Below are 16,782 nucleotides of genomic sequence, written 5' to 3'. Positions count from 1 at the left end.
CTTTTGTGGACTGTCATGCAGAAGAAAAAATAACAAAAAAAAAAAGCATCTCAAATTCTCAGTGCTTTTTAATGTGTCTGACAATATATTTCCTCTTTTTTATTGCTATTACAAACTTTTTCTCCTAATGCTAGTCCCATCACTATGACTCCATAGCTTCATGGGTAAAACCTTACAACACTGGTCGTATGCCAACAACACGGGCAGGAAGGAAATCCATTTCATTTCATGGAAGGAACTTGGTTGAGTCAAACCAAATATAGCTTATTCTTGTGAGTTTATATTCCAACAAAGTGCCAAAAAACATGAATATTCCAAAAAATAATCTGCCCAATACATGGGCTGAACAAGACGATAAAAAAAAGGTATAAAATACTTGTATGTAACTCAAAGCACACAATATAATGTACATCATAACCACTGTGTAACCACTGGAAGAGAGGGTTGGAATAAAGAAAACAGCCAAGTAGCAGTCTAATAAAGTGGAGCTACAGGGGCAGTAATATGACCTTTGGATAAAGTAGGAGAGTATTGTAGGCTTAGCACATCACATGGTCAAAGTCAGTCAACGGTTAGCACCATCGCAGACTTCAGTCCTCAGGATCAAGTTACAAAGATACAGAAAACTCATTTTGCATTCCTTTAGGAAAAAAACAAAACAGGCTGAAAGTAAAAAAAGACACATGTAATAAAAGAACTGTTGTTTTTCTTGATGGCTCTCAGGCCCTGATTTATCTCCTCTTTTTGATAAAAGTCTCTTTTATCACTTATCCAACCGGCCACCTCTCTGTCTCTCACGCTCCCTCTCTCATCATCACACAACTGTTTTTAGTCAGGGAAGCGCTGGCAGGCTTTTTTCCAGCGGCAGGCGGTGCACCACTGATCCTTGCGCTCCACCCCGTACACCTTACGGCACTTCTTGGCCTCCCCGCGACCCTTCCTGCACACGGAAAGACACAAATCGTGAGGACCAGAGGTGAAGGCGCTACCACACATACTTGAAGTGATCAATTTATATAAAAATGAGAGTGAGGGGAAAATAGACTGATAACAAATGAAGAGATGATCGAATCAATTTTATCTTCCCAGGCCGAGCCATGGAAATGTGATTTTACAGACAGACAGTCTCACAGTGAGGGATAAAATGACACCCTGGAGGAGACAGATAGTGGACAGGAACCAAATCACTAAAAAGTATAAGGCACCTTCCTGATAGTTGCTGCTGTGGCCTGATGCTTAATCTTCATCTAAACAGCAGCATCTTAAAACCCTGTTATCACTTCCAAACTGATTGACAGGTCTTTTGAAACACATACAACTAAGTCTAAGTTGTTGCTGTTTTTGGGAGGTATTAAAAGTTTGTTTAAAACAATAATGTTGGAGTAAAACATGCATATTTTTCTTTTCTTTTTTGTCCATTTTATGCCTTTTTAAGATAGAGATTAAAGTCTAATGATGCACATCAGCTAAATACAATCATTAGCTCCAAGTCACAATGACGGATTTCCATCAACAGCTGAATGAGAGGTCTCTTGAGAAAACGGAAGTAAAAATGTGCTCATTTATGGGAGTCACGTGTGGAAATTGTAAACATTATTAGAGAGATAATAAATAAACAAAATCTCAAATAATGTTTGTAATGGCCTGTAACATTATAGGAATAAAAATAACAGTAAGAAAGTTAACTTTCAGAAACATGTTTGCATGGTTAGCTAACTACTGGATGACTTATCATAATTTTCTCAACACATAATTGTAATACTTTTGTTGGTTGGTTGGTTGGGTAGGTAGGTAGGTAGGTAGGTAGGTAGGTAGGTAGGTAGGTAGGTAGGTAGGTAGGTAGGTAGGTAGGTAGGTAGGTAGGTAGGTAGGTGGTGGGTGGGTGGGTGGGTGGGTGGTTGGTTGGTTGGGTAGGTGGGTGGGTGGTTGGTTGGTTGGGTAGGTAGGTAGGTAGGTAGGTAGGTGGGTGGGTGGTTGGTTGGTTGGTTGGGTAGGTGGGTGGGTAGGTAGGTGGGTCTCACCTGAAGGAGCAGTGAGTGCGAGAGGGCGACGCGCTCATAGTCTGCAGCCTGTTCTGTTGGAGCCACTGTTCCCCAACGCTGACAGACCGGCAGCGAGGCTTGACCATCTGAGGAGAGGGAAACCACAGAATAAAAACAGTATGTACTTGGATTTTTATCAAATTGACTGAGCTGTTGCACACTAATAGTGAGATACTATCAGCGTTTTATGAAATCAAAACAAATATTGTAAAAGTAAAAAGAAAGCAGATTTATGACAGTTGTAAAAGCAAATGAAAAAAATAAACCTGAAAGAGACAGCTAACAGAGAAGCAGATAAACACACACGTACACACAGCTAGTGACAGTAAACCCACCGGAGTGTTACTGTGGCCGGAGACAGAGGCGGCGGGCGTCCAGCCTTGGCAGCCAGGGCTTCTGGGGGCCACAGATACCTGGATGGGGCTACAGGCCTGCAAAAAGCAACGCAGAGGAGACAACACATGATTCAGCATATCTGCAGGATCTTAAACTGGCTAACTAAGTAATTAAGTAATCTTCTTTTTTTTTTTTCCTACTGGGCTAAGAACATTTAAAGTTGCTTTAAAAGATTTATTTGCCAGTGGGGGCAGAAGAAACAAGCTAACGGTTAATACGGCTAACGTGTAAGCTAACAGATACACATCCAGTTGTCACAGAGCAACTTTAGCATTCATTTGGATTTATGTCTGTGACCACCAGACTACTGTACGGCCAATATCCACTTTCAGTTTTAGCTGTTTTAGTCACCGGCAACTCAAGATACTGCGATGTTATTTAGAGTCAAGCAGCGACATATCGAGGCTTCCGGCGGAACGCAAGATGGACGTTGTGTCAGACCGGTGGAGTGAAGCAGGTGCACACCGTATTCCACACCCGGCGCAGGTATTTTAAGGTGTAGCTATAGAGTTTTAGTATGAATCAATACGAATTTTAATCCCTTTTTCCCCCCTAAATATAGTGTTTTATTGTGTTTCCCTGCGAAAACATAAGAGATCCATTAGCTGCTGTTGCTGTGGGACTGTGGTTTTTGGTTTTGGTTTTTTTTGCGGGTTTCTTTATTTTGTGTAGTCCAACCTGGCAACTGAGCCAGTATAACGGGCAAAAAGACGTGTGTATTGCCTTTGGAAAGGACTAGTTTTCAATTCTTTTTGTTCTTTTCTTTAAATGTTTGTTTGTATTTTTAGAAAGCTGTTTACTTCCCCAACTGTGGCTAACTTCGCTCAGGTCAAATCCCAGTCGGCGGTCTGGGCAGGCTTAAGGTGTGAAGTGGGTTGTTCCTTAAATAATCACCTGTTAACTCAATAACGTGTGCACAATTTAGTACTGCAGTGGATAAGAGTTTGTAGTGGAGCTTAGCTCCTGTCCTGTTAGTTTTAGCTGGGAACTCACTGAGGAGGTCGAGCTGGGTGAAGATGAATTGTTAATCGTACTTCTGTTTATAAATATCTCTATCTTTACCTCCTGGGTTGTCCTTTCTTAGCTGGATACCTGTAGTGGGTGTAACACCTTATTTATTTATTTTTTTGTTGAGAAAACTAATAAAATACAGGACAGTGAACCCACCTTTAGTCAGATGTTTTATTGTGTAAGTTTACAGCTGAACATACTATCCAACTCACACTGACCATCGACTCCAACACAGTAATTCCCAAACCTGACATACATATTTTGTTTTCCTCTTTCTGTCCATTTGCAGTGACAAACAGGCAAAATGAAAAATGCTCCACATTAAATCTTTTCCTGTGAAGTTGTTCCTACTCCCTCTGTTCTACTTCTCCTTCCTGTGCAACCCTGAACCCTCTGAACAAACATGCCAACATTCCTGACGCCCCTCCCCACACTGTAGACACAAGTTAGATGGGGTGGAGAATTTGCAGCCTGAACATGATGGTTTACAAATCTACACTGTGTTAACCCTGGAAGTGACAGTGAGTGTGCCTGGATCAGAAACAAAAACACATTTAACGCTGTGGTCAGGCATTTCAAACCACAAAGCCCCCGGCAGCCGTGGCACACACAAACACAAACACTGACCCACGATTCAACCCGCACCTGTCTCACTTTGGCAGCACCGTGCTAGATTTCTGCATGCTTGAGGAAATTAAAGACAAACGTGGTACAAAAGTTTCTAAAATCTGTATCATAATAAGAATTATGTTTACTATATATATATATTATATATATATATATTAACTGTCATGGTTGTATTTTAAGTTTGCTGGGATATTTTTTTTTTCTTTTAGAAAGTTTATAGGTCAAATCAGTTGAAAGTGGCCATAGACAAATGGCCATCGAGACCTAACTGCTGCATGATTACTCTGGAAGAATTCATGCAGTGTTTTTCTGCCTTTTACAGGCTGCTTTGAGTCTAGTCTCCTTGGGGGAGCGAGCAAGCCGACAGCTTGGTCTCTCACTGTCACAAAGCATCCATTTACATGCTCAGTGGTACAGGGTAAATGCAGGTCACCAGTAAAATGTGCTGCTTTGTGATGCATAAACAAAGTTGTAGCTCATTGGCTCGTTAGAGGGGTATCTGCACGGGGGCGCCGGCTGACGAGGACCTCTGGAACAACACGATGTAACATGAGACGTCTGCACAGAAACTCCAGTAACATGACGATGAAGTCCTTTTTTTTTTTTTCTTCTTCTATTCAGCAGAAAAAGAAAAATCTAGATACATGTGTTTTTGTTTTCATTTACAGCCTGACTTCATGGAAAAGATGATTGAATTTGGGAAATGGGAAACTGTGCTGTTTGGAAAGTAAATTCCTGTAGTCACACTAAAATCTACGCCTGACATTTAATAATTCATGCTAACAAGGGCCGTGCTGTCTCCTTTCATCGCTCTCAAAACATTTCTTCCCCCCAAAACACCCCCTTGTTCCAGATAACTCAAATTCTGGGAAGTAAACAATTGTTTATTGAAATTAGGGCTCTTCAGTGCCAATACTTAGACAGGTACTTTGTGCCAAAACTCAATATAAGCTCAAAAATTCCCAGAAATGAGACGGACTGGGCGTCTTCTCAGAATAATTTCCTGTCAGGTTTGAAAACAGCCTGAAAACAGTATTTAGACAGAGAAAAAGCATTAAAAGAATATTCATTTAAATTGGGGCAAATTTAATTATTTCCGGTGGGCGAGTGTCATTCCAGGTTTTACAGCTGGTGGAGCACATCTACATCCACCCACACAACACTAATTAATTATCTGGTCAGCCGTACGATCCAGAAAAGTAATAACAAAACAGAGTTGCTAGTTGTGCTCTATGTTATTAGCTAGATGTGACAAATGTTCCGATGTTATATTATAAAAGTTTTCACTTCAATATAAAGTGATCTGCATAGAAATGAGAAATATCAAAGAAAAAAAACTTAATGTACCAATGAAGACGGAAATGAGGATGAAAGCTCTGCGGAAAAAAAGTTAACAAGTGAAGCTTGAGTTAAAATAAAAGTTTGACAATTTAAGAGAAAGGTGGGAAGATTGATATTCTCATGTAGTTGATTAGCTTAGCATAAAGACTGGAGGCAGAGGGGTTACTGCTAGTCTGGCTCTGTGCAAAGGTAACGACGCCTACAGCTCCTAAAAATGGGGTGCAGATATAAAAAGTAAATATAGCATTATGTTTCCGAACATTATATTTTTGATATGTTTTGGTTTATTTGCTGACCTTTAGTAGAAATAACATAATTTCCAAATGAACCAGATCATTCAATTTAAATGCATTGGATTAATAGGATATATTGGCAGCCCAATGTTATAAGCCATTAATATTTAATTTGGCTTTGAACTGATGTATTTTCCCTATCTTAAAGTTAGCTGAGCACACACTCTTTCTGTCAGTGCTTGATAGTCTTCTCAGTCAACAGGCCAAATCCCCTCAGAAACCGAAAGCAATCCTGCTGCACCCACCTGATAGAGATGCTCTGAGTGGATCTGCCAGAAGCTGCTGGGGGCTGACTGGCTGAGTGGACTGGGCCTGCTCGGGCCCGGCCCAGAGCTGGAGTTGGATCTGGGCCTGTGTGCCGGGGGGATCTGGAGCCCTGAGGCTGGGGGAGAACCACAGGAGACCCAGCTGAGATGAGAGGACGAGGCCTGGCCCAGAGCCTGCTGGGAAGGAGCTGGAGCGGAGTTGGCATCCACGGTCTCACAGGAGATCTTGGTGTAGTAGAAGTCCTCCTCCCTCTGGGACTGATCTGATCCACTGCTGTGTGTGTGGTGGTAGAGACAGTGGACACACAGAGAAAGAGTGATTTGTTTGTTTGGGAGTGATACTGAAAGCAGCACTGTCTGTGTCCCAGATGTAAAAATCTCAAAAATGTTTCATCACTTCCCCTAACCAAGTCAGAGAAGTCAGTCGGTAAAAATTTCATTCCTTCTTGTTTTTTTAATGTTGTTTTCCAGCTCAGAAATGTTCCACAGTGCAGAACTGTCTGGTTTCCACTACAGCCCAGACTCCAGTGGAGAAACAGCAAAACAATGTAGACGTGAAGCTGAAAACTTACTCCATACCCTTTAAGCAACCGATTGATACAATTCCCCCAAAAATATGTTTTTTAATACACCTCTAAACTGGTATTGTATTACAGAAACTGCAGTTAACATCATGTTGTATTAAAGGGAATAGCGCTGAGCATGGAACCTCAACTAAGTTTGCCTAAAACCTGTACTAATACTGTTGATTAATTCTTTAAACAGAAAGTTCCTGATTTAGACACACAATATATATTAAATTTCCGCCATGGCTTGCAAGATTTACTGCGTAAAAAATAAAAAATTAATTGGTACTTGCTAATTTCACTTGTTCAAATAAGTAAAAAATTCTGATTAAAATAAGCAAATATAAATGTTTAAATAGGCTGATACAATCTTCATTTCTTATATTTAACCTCATTTAGTTTTAATAAATGTTAAACTTTTTTTATTATCCTATGTTATTGGAGGGACTGGTGCAGTTTCAAGGGATGGTTGGCAGAGCGTCTCTTAAAAACATGAGCTTAGTGAAGTGTGTGTGTGTGTGTGTGGGGGGGGGGTTTACAGTCTCTAAGGATCACAAACGGAAACATTGTGGTATCTGTACCTAAACTGAGGTACTGTTTCAACACTTGTATAAAATATTTAGGGAATATCTCTCCCTATAATAAGCATGTAGCTGAGATGCCAGCTCACCCCAGATGTAGCACGCGGATGTGTCGTTTTATTCCGACTGAAGATGTGAGCACCTTGCCACAACTGGGCCACAGACACTTGTACACGCCTCTGAAAGAGCTCTGTGAGTGAGAGACAAACAGGCAGCTGAGGTAAAGCACAGGTGAGAGGCAGGATGGAAAAGGAAACGGAACAGTCTCGGTCTTTCAAAACATTACGACATGATCTCCAACATATTGTAAACATTTTTTTAGGGAGCGTGTACCTTTGGCTTTTTGGCATTAAGCTCCTCTCCCTGCTCCAGCTCCATGTGCAGGCCGTCATCGGGGCTGCTGTCCATCTCGGTGACGGACGGCGAGGGGGTGGGGCTCACGTTACCGTGGTCCCAGCTCCAGTAGCCGCTGCTGCCGCTGTCGGACAGCTCGCCGCCACCACACTCCATGTCAGCTGACGACGATGAGCCAGCTGGAAAACAGGAGGATTCACGGTAAGTTTTTTTTTTAATGAACTACCTCTTGTCCTCTCTGTGACCTATTTTCTCCACACGGCATCGTCTGCTTTCACCCGAAAAGTGGTGATGCTGGTTTAACCCTGCACAAACTCACCGTCAACAGCTGACTGTGGAAATATACCTTATGGTTTAGATTTCAAACATCCCCAGCGTCTTTGTGATGAGAATAGACGCTGTGCATTTGGGACGGCTCTCTGCTGCTTCCTCTCTGCCCATCCTACAGAGAACAGCAGGTGTCCCACGCCGCTGCCAAGGTTGTGACGTGCGTCTATTTACTGAGACACTTTTACCATCATTTTACTGCTTCAGTTTACTCCCTCTTTGCTCCATTACCTATTTAGTGATATTTTGTTTATCGTCCTGCCAAAAAATTTAAAATAGCAACTTTAAAAATAGCAAATCATCTATTTTTTACTTGGCTGAATAAGCTTATATTAATCAAGGTTAAACAAGGAAAATAGACCTCATCAAAGATTAAAGACGTGCCCAGTTTTTTATTAATACACAGGAATAGAACAGTGATGATTGATTTATGATTTATGAATGATTTATCTGCTGAGCTTGCAATAAGAGCTTGTGACCACAAAATTTAAAATAAAAATGATCACGATTTAATTGATAACGTTTAAGTTATAGTCATGCCAGTGTCTTTATTTATCTTGTGTATCGAACTGCAGGATTTGCACAACTCCTCTGACAGTGAGACCACGTAAGTTTTGCAACAAGAAATAAGACATGTTCTCACAAATGAAAAGTTGAACAATAAAACTCAACCTTGCTCCAAGTTGCTGAGTTTTAGCTTGTGTTAGCAAACTTTAGGTAGATACTGCTGTGTAACTGACATTACTGAGTCAGTTTCCTGGTTTTAAGACTCTTTTCTACCTGCTACAGCTGTTACATGTTAGCATTTATTATTCTACAAATGCCACAGTGACAGTATACACTTATATATAGTATAAAGCCTTAGTAATGGTTAATGAATCATTTACTAGATCTTTATAGATAGCAATTAATATAAAAAGGTTTTGGGTTGCCAGCTTCTGAAAACTTAGACAAAACATTTACGACAAATGGCTTTGTGGTTTATTAGTAAGTGAGAAACCAATTACCAACGTTTAAAACTGCTCCGTTATCAAACAGGAAATATAACCTCCTGCTGATTGGACATAACAACCCAAAATGTATTCTTAATCAGATCTTTTAAAGGATCTATGAAGCATTAATAAATGTTCGTTTAACTATTAATAAAGCCATTGGTGTCTGCAGTGTGTGTTGGCAAGGTGAGACAGACCTGGTCCTGGATCTGTCTGTGGAGGACTCTGGATCACGGGGCTACAGGACAAGCTGGTCAGAACCATGGCGGCCATGATCTCGTCCATCTCCACCGACTCTGGGCTGCGGAAGCTGGAGACGACGAACAAGAAATAACTTTAGCCTGGTGAGATAAAGTCCACACTCACACTCTTTACATTGCTAACTACCCCTCACCTGTATGGTGCTTCTCGAGTAGTCGACGCTCTGCCAAGGTGCACTGTGGGTCCCACATTTTGCAGGGGAGCGGCCAGGTTGCTCCAGCCTCGCTCAGCCTCCCTCTGCAGGTGAACGGATGTTTTGTTCTTGTGATGCCCACTCTCTATGAAAGCGTTCTCAGTCTGCACACAGCTCTGTGTATACACCTTTAAACGGCAGAAGTAAAATTATGAGGTCCAAGTTCAAGTCAGCAAAAGTTATGGTGTTTGTGCCTTGTTCCTGTCAACATCTGCCTCCCAGACCCGGACAGACATTCTCTGTTGGGTTAATGTGTTTACATGAGTCTTTGATACCTCCAACTGAGTCTTGCTGTTGCCATGAATAAAAAACTTAACAGAATATTTCCTGTCCATCTGTGGCGTCCTGGTGGCCGACACCACGGTCTGCCAGTGAAACAGTATGAAAGGGAAGCGGCTGCCAACCTCTGACCAGGTAGTACTTTACATCTAACACAGTGGAAGGAAATGATGATCTCATTTGTTTGAGCACTTCCTTTTTCTCAGAAAGGATTTAAACTGTGGAGAATGCATGTTTTTATTCTCATGAAAATGCACCTGTAACGTGACGCAGGCCTAATAGCAGCAGTTTGCATGCTAATTACTGCAGACAGGTGTTATTTGGAAGTTTTAACTGAATGAATTAGTAGATGAATGAATAGGTGGAGGGTTGGATGACTGACAAAAGTATTGCAATAACACCACAATTAACAAATAAATACTAGGAAAACAATACGTCCCTCACAGTCAACTTACAACAGTGTGCTGAATGTCGTTGTTGTGCGTCGTTGCAGAGATGCAGGTCTGTAGTCCTGACGGACACGCTGTCGTCACGCCTGACCCGGCTCCAGCTCTGTACTCAGGCCCCATAGCTGCCATGGTGCTGCTGCACACAATGAGGGGACCCGACACAGTGTCACTCCTTCCTGCAGACAAGACGACGGGGATGGCCTGAGATTTGATCAATCCGATTATCTGACTTCTTCTGTAAATGTTTCTACAGCAGTGAAATACTCCTAAATGTGACTATTCCAGAGATTTAGTACTAAACTTTGATAAAATTTTTAACTTTTAGTCTGTTTTCCCATAATGCAAATCACTGGTGTCTTCGATCTGATACCTTTCTGCCCCCGAAATACCCACTTAAAGACAAGTTCACAGCTCTCGTTGGCAATGCACGCCTTCTGTTCCAAAGCTAAAGCTAAGATAACCCCAAAGACATCATCAGGATTAAAACAACAACTCTGTTAATGTCATCAGGATAAAAAAAAAAAAACCCATGACATCATCAGGGGTTTTTCCAGACTTGATAACGCTCCTCCATAACACAGAGGACAATACACAACTGTTTTCACAAGCAGATTAGTACTCCTCATGATGAGTAACCTGACCTTCATGTGTAAAATTGATGGAGTGCTCCTTTAAACTGCAAGTTTATATCACTTTTATATTATATAATATTCCCCACTTCCTTACCCCACTGTCCTTAGGTAACTTCCATTGTAATATTTGTGCAGCTTCCTTCTTAAAAGCATGAATTGATGAAGGTGGAGGGTTATTTTCAGCTATATGAATGCATCGAATGATAAATATTATGCCACCTATGATGACTAAATATGAGTATTTAAAGAGAATGCAACTTTGCCAACAAGTATGTTGGCAAACAGTCATGCACTTACTCCATCTCGCATCTCTGGGCCTGACAGTGCAGAGCAAAAGCTCCACGGGAGATTTGAAAATTATGGCAGGAATTTGAAGTTAAGACAGACTTGTGTGGATTTAGATTCTGGCTGAAGCCAAATCTTAGCTGTGGTTTTGTTGTCTACTCTGTTAACGCTGATAACACGTTCCACAGACGTAATCTGACGTTTGGGTGCATTCACTGTGGCCTGTCGCCCATAGAGGTAAAATGGGGCCAATGTTGCATTCAGGAAACGTAGGAATAATCCTGATGAAATGGTTCAATGGCTCAAAGCAGTGACTTTTTAGTGTTCACCATCCATAATTGACTATGTTTCAAGATGTATTATAATTTCCAGCTGTCAAACTTGATTACTGGAGTTTCCTGAAGAAATTTGACGGTTCTGATCAGCTGTTTGAAACTAGGACCACATGATCAAATGAGTCATAGTAACTAAATGAGTACAGTTGAGTTCATGTAACAGCAAAAATAAATACATACTAAAAACAACTTAACAAAAAATTGATAACCTATTAATCTTGTAAAACAAAAATACCAAATATGTGTTGTTTTTACATTTTAAAATTTGGGGATTTGCTGCTTTTCTCAGTTTTACTTTGTTATAAACTGAATATATTTACATCTTAGCTTGATATTTGGGAAAAACCTATTTTTGTGAAGGGCAGAGTAAATTACTATTTGACTGATCAGAACATTGTTTGACAGATTAATTGAAAATGAAAATAACTGTTTGGTGCAGCCTCAAATAACAATAACACAAATGTTTTATCATTCTTATGCTTCTCATTATTGTTAATAAAAATAAATAAAAGCCAAAAACAATACAACAACACAACAAAATAAAACAATATACTGTCACACAAATAAAAACAGTACTTATTGTACTGCTTTAAATTGTATAGAATGGGGCCGTTTCAAAAAGAAAGTAATGTAAAATTAAAAAAAAAAAAAAAAAAGTTAATTTTTACAAGCTCTTATGACAGGAATTCACTATTATTACTGACGTGAATTGGAGGTCCAGTGCCAAGCTCTCAAGTTGTTTACTCCTTGAAAACCTTCGCCTAACAGTATTTTCTATAAAGAAGCTGTAATATCCAACTATTTCCTGTGGACCCGAACGCAGCATAAAGCCCGATTTTCCCCACCTTTCCACCAATCAGCGCCGAGTTTCAGTAGTAAACAAGCGGCACAGTGTGGGCGGGGCGCCTCAGCTCATTGGCTGGACTGTCATTTTCAGATACACACCTCCTTTCTGACAACGTGTTCAGACACGAGTTTCGCCGGGAGGGACTGAGCTAGACGGGAGAATATTATTGAAAATAACCTGATTTTTGACAGAAAGTAAAATAAAAAAAGCGCTAAAAAGTCAAATGACAAGTCGTGCAGGGATTCATAGAAGAATATAACTGCAGTATGAGTAAACACTGCTGCTAAAATAATAAAAAAAAATAATGAAAATAATAATAACGTCATCCACCCACTGATGTAGTGGAAGTATATACAATCGAAACCAAATTTATTGATGCATTAATGGCGTCTGTCGTGTACTTAAATGCACAAATTTAAAGAGAGGGCAGTAAAATGTGTGTGTTGGTTTTTGTAAGTGGGCTACTGTACATTTGAACCAAGTTACACGCGATAACCGGAAGCGGGTTATACTTCAAATTAATAAATGGAGCACTGTTTATAGTGGTGGTTATGATGTGTTATATGATGATAACCGATAGGAAGTCACAGTTTATCTTGCCTCAACTACATCACTGATCTCCACCCGGCAACGGAGATTGAGATCAGGAGAAACCCCCCCCCCCCCCCTCCCTCGCCTCCCCCCCCTCCCCTCTCCCTCCCCCCTCAGCTCACATCGCTGCAAAACAAAAACACAAACGTAACAAAAACAGTGTGTTTTAATGTACTCACTCGGTCGGTGAAGACCTCTGTCCTGTCCGTCCCGTCGGAGCTGCAGCAGCGGGGTCGTGTAGCTGCCTGGTTGTCCCGCCGCTCGCCGGCTCTTCAGTCTGCCGGGGGAAAAAAGGGGGTTGGTCGGTCGCTTACGCGCCTACGTGTGTCTGCTTGGTGGACCAATGCCGGGGGTGACAGCTGGGCAGAGCGCAGAGATATCAGCCTGCGGCGCGCCGTGCACAAGAGGATGATCTAGGTGAGGGGTTACCAGAGCAGCAGCAGCAGCAGCATCATCCTACTCTGTTTGTCTGTCTGTCTCAGCCACACACACAAATCTGCACCGTTATTCTGATGTCTCTCACAGTCACATGGGCATCAGAAATGATGTCAATGTTTTGGTTTCTGTTCTTAGTAAATAAAGAGATAACATGCACAGATTAGAATTGCATTGTTCAGCATTAAAATGCATTGCAATGAAATTATTATTACTCCATTGCCTTCTTCAAATATCAGTACAAATTATATATATATATGTAATATGCAATATATATAATACTAAATGGATAAAATAGGCTATTAAGCAGTCTGTAAAATGCTTTAATATGATACAGAAAGTGAATGTCTTTTAATTTAATTTAAAAACACACAAATCAGTGACTGGACACCTTCAAGCACCATTAATTGTTTCAAACAAATGCAAATAGCTCAAACCTAATAAAACCGATGACTGCATGGTAGGCCTATACAGCATATCATCCCCCATCATCACATGATAAATTGTCCTCATAGACATCAAACATGACTTTTATGGACGTTTCAATGCCCGTGTGTGTGTGTGTGTGTGTGTGTGTGTGTGTGTGTGTGTGTGTGTGTGTGTGTGTGTGTGTGTGTGTGTGTTTGAGAGACCGGATTAGTGTTGGCTGTCTGCACCCTTTCCACCAGACATTCAGTCAGCAGGGATTTTGGGGTCTGAGCACCGGCACAGTCAGAGAGAGAGACAGAGAGAGAGAGAGAGACAGAGACAGAGAGAGAGAGAGAGACAGAGAGAGAGAAAGAGAGAGAGAGAAAGAGAGAGAGAGAGCGAGAGAGACAGAGAGACAGAGAGAGAGAGAGACAGAGAGAGAGAGTGTCCAATCTTAGTCCCAATCTGATTCCTAAACCAGACAGAATTCCTCACCTTCCTATTTCCTATTGCCCTCAGTATAAGGGACTTAATGCCAAAAAAGTATCTCTATAAAATCAAAGATTCATGACTAAATAAGCAACGATCAACATTAAAGTTTGAAGAAGAAATCCTTAGTTATTTATTTATTTATTTTATAGTTTAACATTCAAAAACAGTTAATATGCTTCATCAGGACTGTGTGGTTGTGGGTTGATCAGATGTGACTAACAGTAACCAAACAACCCTGCTTAGTACATAACATAACTTTCTCCTGTTGAGCCCCACCCACTTGAAACCATGACACATAGACACAAACACAGAAATCTCATCATGTGAAAATAACCAAGATGGTGTAGATTTAAGCAGAACACTTTATCTTCCTGTAGGACAACATTACTCATAGCAAGAAGGTTTTTAGGGCCTTTCAGTTTACGGTGGGTAGAGAAGCCGTATCACTGACATCAGTGCTGTCTCACTTGGGTGTGTTTATTTGGACAGTCAGCAGATTTAATATGACGACGCATGGCAGGAGAACTGGCATTACAAGAACGACAACTCCACCCTGCTCTGAGGTTTTGTGACCTTTGGTTCTCTTTGAATTCTCTGCAAACTCAGGTGCCACTCCCATCTCATCACAGTCTGCCAGGAGGGCCAACAATGGCTTTTCTTCTTTTAATGTCTTTGTTTACAGGACAAACAGACCCACGAGTATCATGAATGTCATGCATGTTTACAATTAAGGTAACTGTACAGCCCAGACTTTATCTGTACCTGATGACCAGATCAGGAACAGTTCAGCACCAGACCGAGAAACTCTAGACCAGGCGTAGAAGAACACAAAAGAACAAACAGAAAGTTGATCCCTTCATTGATAACGAAAATACAAAGGTTAGAAAAATCCCCTGTTACCACGATTAATCACTGTCAATACATGCAATACATAACCAGAAACGGTACGATTAAAGGACCATATTGCACATTTTATCCCCATTTACTACAAATCCCATATATATTATTGGCAAGAGTTTTCTCAATAACTATCATGCAGTGCAGAAATGAATGGAAACCACTGGCTGCCAGGAGCGGTCAGAATAAAACATCCAGAGAACCTAAATTCTACAGTATACATTTGAAAATGGCTGCCAGTATTTAAAAAAATAAAAAAAATAAAAAAATAGTTTAACATTTTGCAAATGCGCTTATTCGCTTTCTTGCCAAAAGTTAGATGAGAAGGTCGATACCACTTTGCTATCTGTTGGTTAAATATTAAGCTACAGTGCAGCAGCCAGTTAGCTTAGCTTAGCATAAAGACTAGAAATAGGGGAGGAAGGCTAGCAGCACCTACCAGCACCTCTAAAGCTAACAAATTAACACATGATATACCATTTGTTTAATTTGTACCAAAACCAAAGGGTGATTATGTCTTGGCAGTTAGAGTACATAACTCTCCTGTAACACCACATGTCATATTCATCCTTTAAGCATAGTATAGATTAAACAAATGAGATATTATTTGTTAATTAGTGAGCTCTAAGGGCGCTGGTAGGTTTCCCCCTGCTTCAAGTCTTTGTGCTAAGCTAAGCTAACTGTCTCTGCGCTGTGGCTTCATATTTTGAACCACATGAAAGTTGTATTGATCTTTTTGTCTGACTCCTAGCAAGAGAGCCAATAACCGTATTTCACAAAATGTCAAACTTGATAAGTAAACACTATGTATAGTAAACTAGATATAAAAGCCTCCCACTTGTCTCCCACTGCATTACAGCCAGGAAAGAGCTTCATGACAATTACATAATTTGATCAGCTCCCTGTTCACTTAACAGTGAGAAAACAATGAGTGGTAGAAATCAATATGACTAAGTGATAAAGCCAAACAAGCCTCAAATTAACACCTCAGCTGAATCTGTCAGGTTGAAACCAACACAGTTGAAAGAAATGACTTTCAACTATTAGTTTATAACTGCTGGTTTTTACACTCAGAGGTAAATAATTTAAGTTAAATAAACAATTTTGTGTATGATCCTATAGTTCCTGTTTTGGTAATGACAGAACAGAGTAGTAAAAACCAGCAGAATCCAAACTCGATGAAGAGTCGATGACTAGTCAACAGAAAGTCTATGGATGAAACGTTCTTGTCGAATGAATTCAGAGTCTGTAAAATTATGATTTTTTTAAAAAAGGGTTTTCCATCCAGACAAATTGAAGGCCTGACGTGGCGAAGTCAAGGTGTGGATGGTGGCTCGAGCTGGCAGAGGACAGGGCCAACTTTTCCTCCGTCCTCTCTTTTTCCGTCCATCTGTCTGTTTGGGACAATGTCAAATGTGGTTCTGTGAAATGGCGTGTTGCTGAGCGTGATTTATCCTCTGTCCTGCTTTAGATATTGGGAGCTTCTGTTTTCTGTACTGTGTCCGTCATGTGGCTGTGAGGTTATTGTTCAGGTTACTTGGTTAATGTTGCGTAGATTTCTCGAGTGTGCTAGGAGGCATGTTTCTGTGGTCTCTCCATGATGAGTAGGCTGTGGTCCCTGAGTCTGGAACTATAGATCAGAATATGTAAGTGAAACGTAAATGTTACACTGGATGTATTTGTTTACTTATTTTTAATTTATAGAGATCTTACCAGTGGCTACTCCTGTCTTTGTGCCAGCAGTCCCATTGGCTCCCCCTGCTCCGTCAGTCTGTCATGGAGAAAGTCAGGAAGGATTATAAAGATGTAATATGTTCATATGGTTAAAAATATGAAGCTGCAGCCAGCAGCTGGTTAGCTTAGCTTAGCTTAGCATGAGGCC

At 40.7% G+C, this 16,782-nt stretch overlaps 1 protein-coding gene across 3 annotated transcripts; it reads right to left on the bottom strand.

Annotated features, from left to right (window-relative positions):
* Nucleotides 1–50: 50 nt before the first annotated feature.
* Nucleotides 51–13,005, bottom strand: znf395b (zinc finger protein 395b). 3 transcript variants are annotated; one of them, XM_056404812.1, is made up of 10 exons: nucleotides 12,848–13,005; nucleotides 9,985–10,154; nucleotides 9,191–9,378; nucleotides 8,994–9,106; nucleotides 7,457–7,656; nucleotides 7,213–7,313; nucleotides 5,956–6,247; nucleotides 2,378–2,473; nucleotides 2,022–2,128; nucleotides 51–940 (listed from the first exon to the last, which is right to left on the bottom strand). In XM_056404812.1, the coding sequence occupies exons 2-10, from the start codon at nucleotides 10,105–10,107 to the stop codon at nucleotides 829–831; spliced, it is 1,332 nt and encodes a 443-aa protein (XP_056260787.1). In that variant the 5' UTR covers nucleotides 10,108–10,154; nucleotides 12,848–13,005; the 3' UTR covers nucleotides 51–828. The 3 variants fall into 3 exon arrangements, with proteins under 3 accessions (XP_056260787.1, XP_056260785.1, XP_056260786.1); XM_056404810.1 differs by having other exon boundaries at nucleotides 5,956–6,250; nucleotides 12,848–13,004; XM_056404811.1 differs by having other exon boundaries at nucleotides 5,956–6,250; nucleotides 9,985–10,179; nucleotides 12,848–12,973.
* Nucleotides 13,006–16,782: the final 3,777 nt, after the last annotated feature.

The sequence above is a fragment of the Seriola aureovittata genome, chromosome 19 (genome assembly GCF_021018895.1).
Source record: "Seriola aureovittata isolate HTS-2021-v1 ecotype China chromosome 19, ASM2101889v1, whole genome shotgun sequence".
Lineage (NCBI taxonomy): Eukaryota > Metazoa > Chordata > Actinopteri > Carangiformes > Carangidae > Seriola > Seriola aureovittata.
This window is presented reverse-complemented; position numbering and strand designations above follow the sequence as displayed.

Coding starts and splice junctions, on each gene's coding strand:
- znf395b (XM_056404810.1), bottom strand. CDS start 10,107: ATGGCAGCTATGGGGCCTGAGTACAGAGCTGGAGCCGGGTCAGGCGTG. Junction 9,379..9,984: donor ACGACATTCAGCACACTGTT/GTAAGTTGACTG, acceptor TGCCGTTTAAAG/GTGTATACACAGAGCTGTGT. Junction 2,474..5,955: donor ACTCAGAGCATCTCTATCAG/GTGGGTGCAGCA, acceptor TGCTTTTTGCAG/GCCTGTAGCCCCATCCAGGT.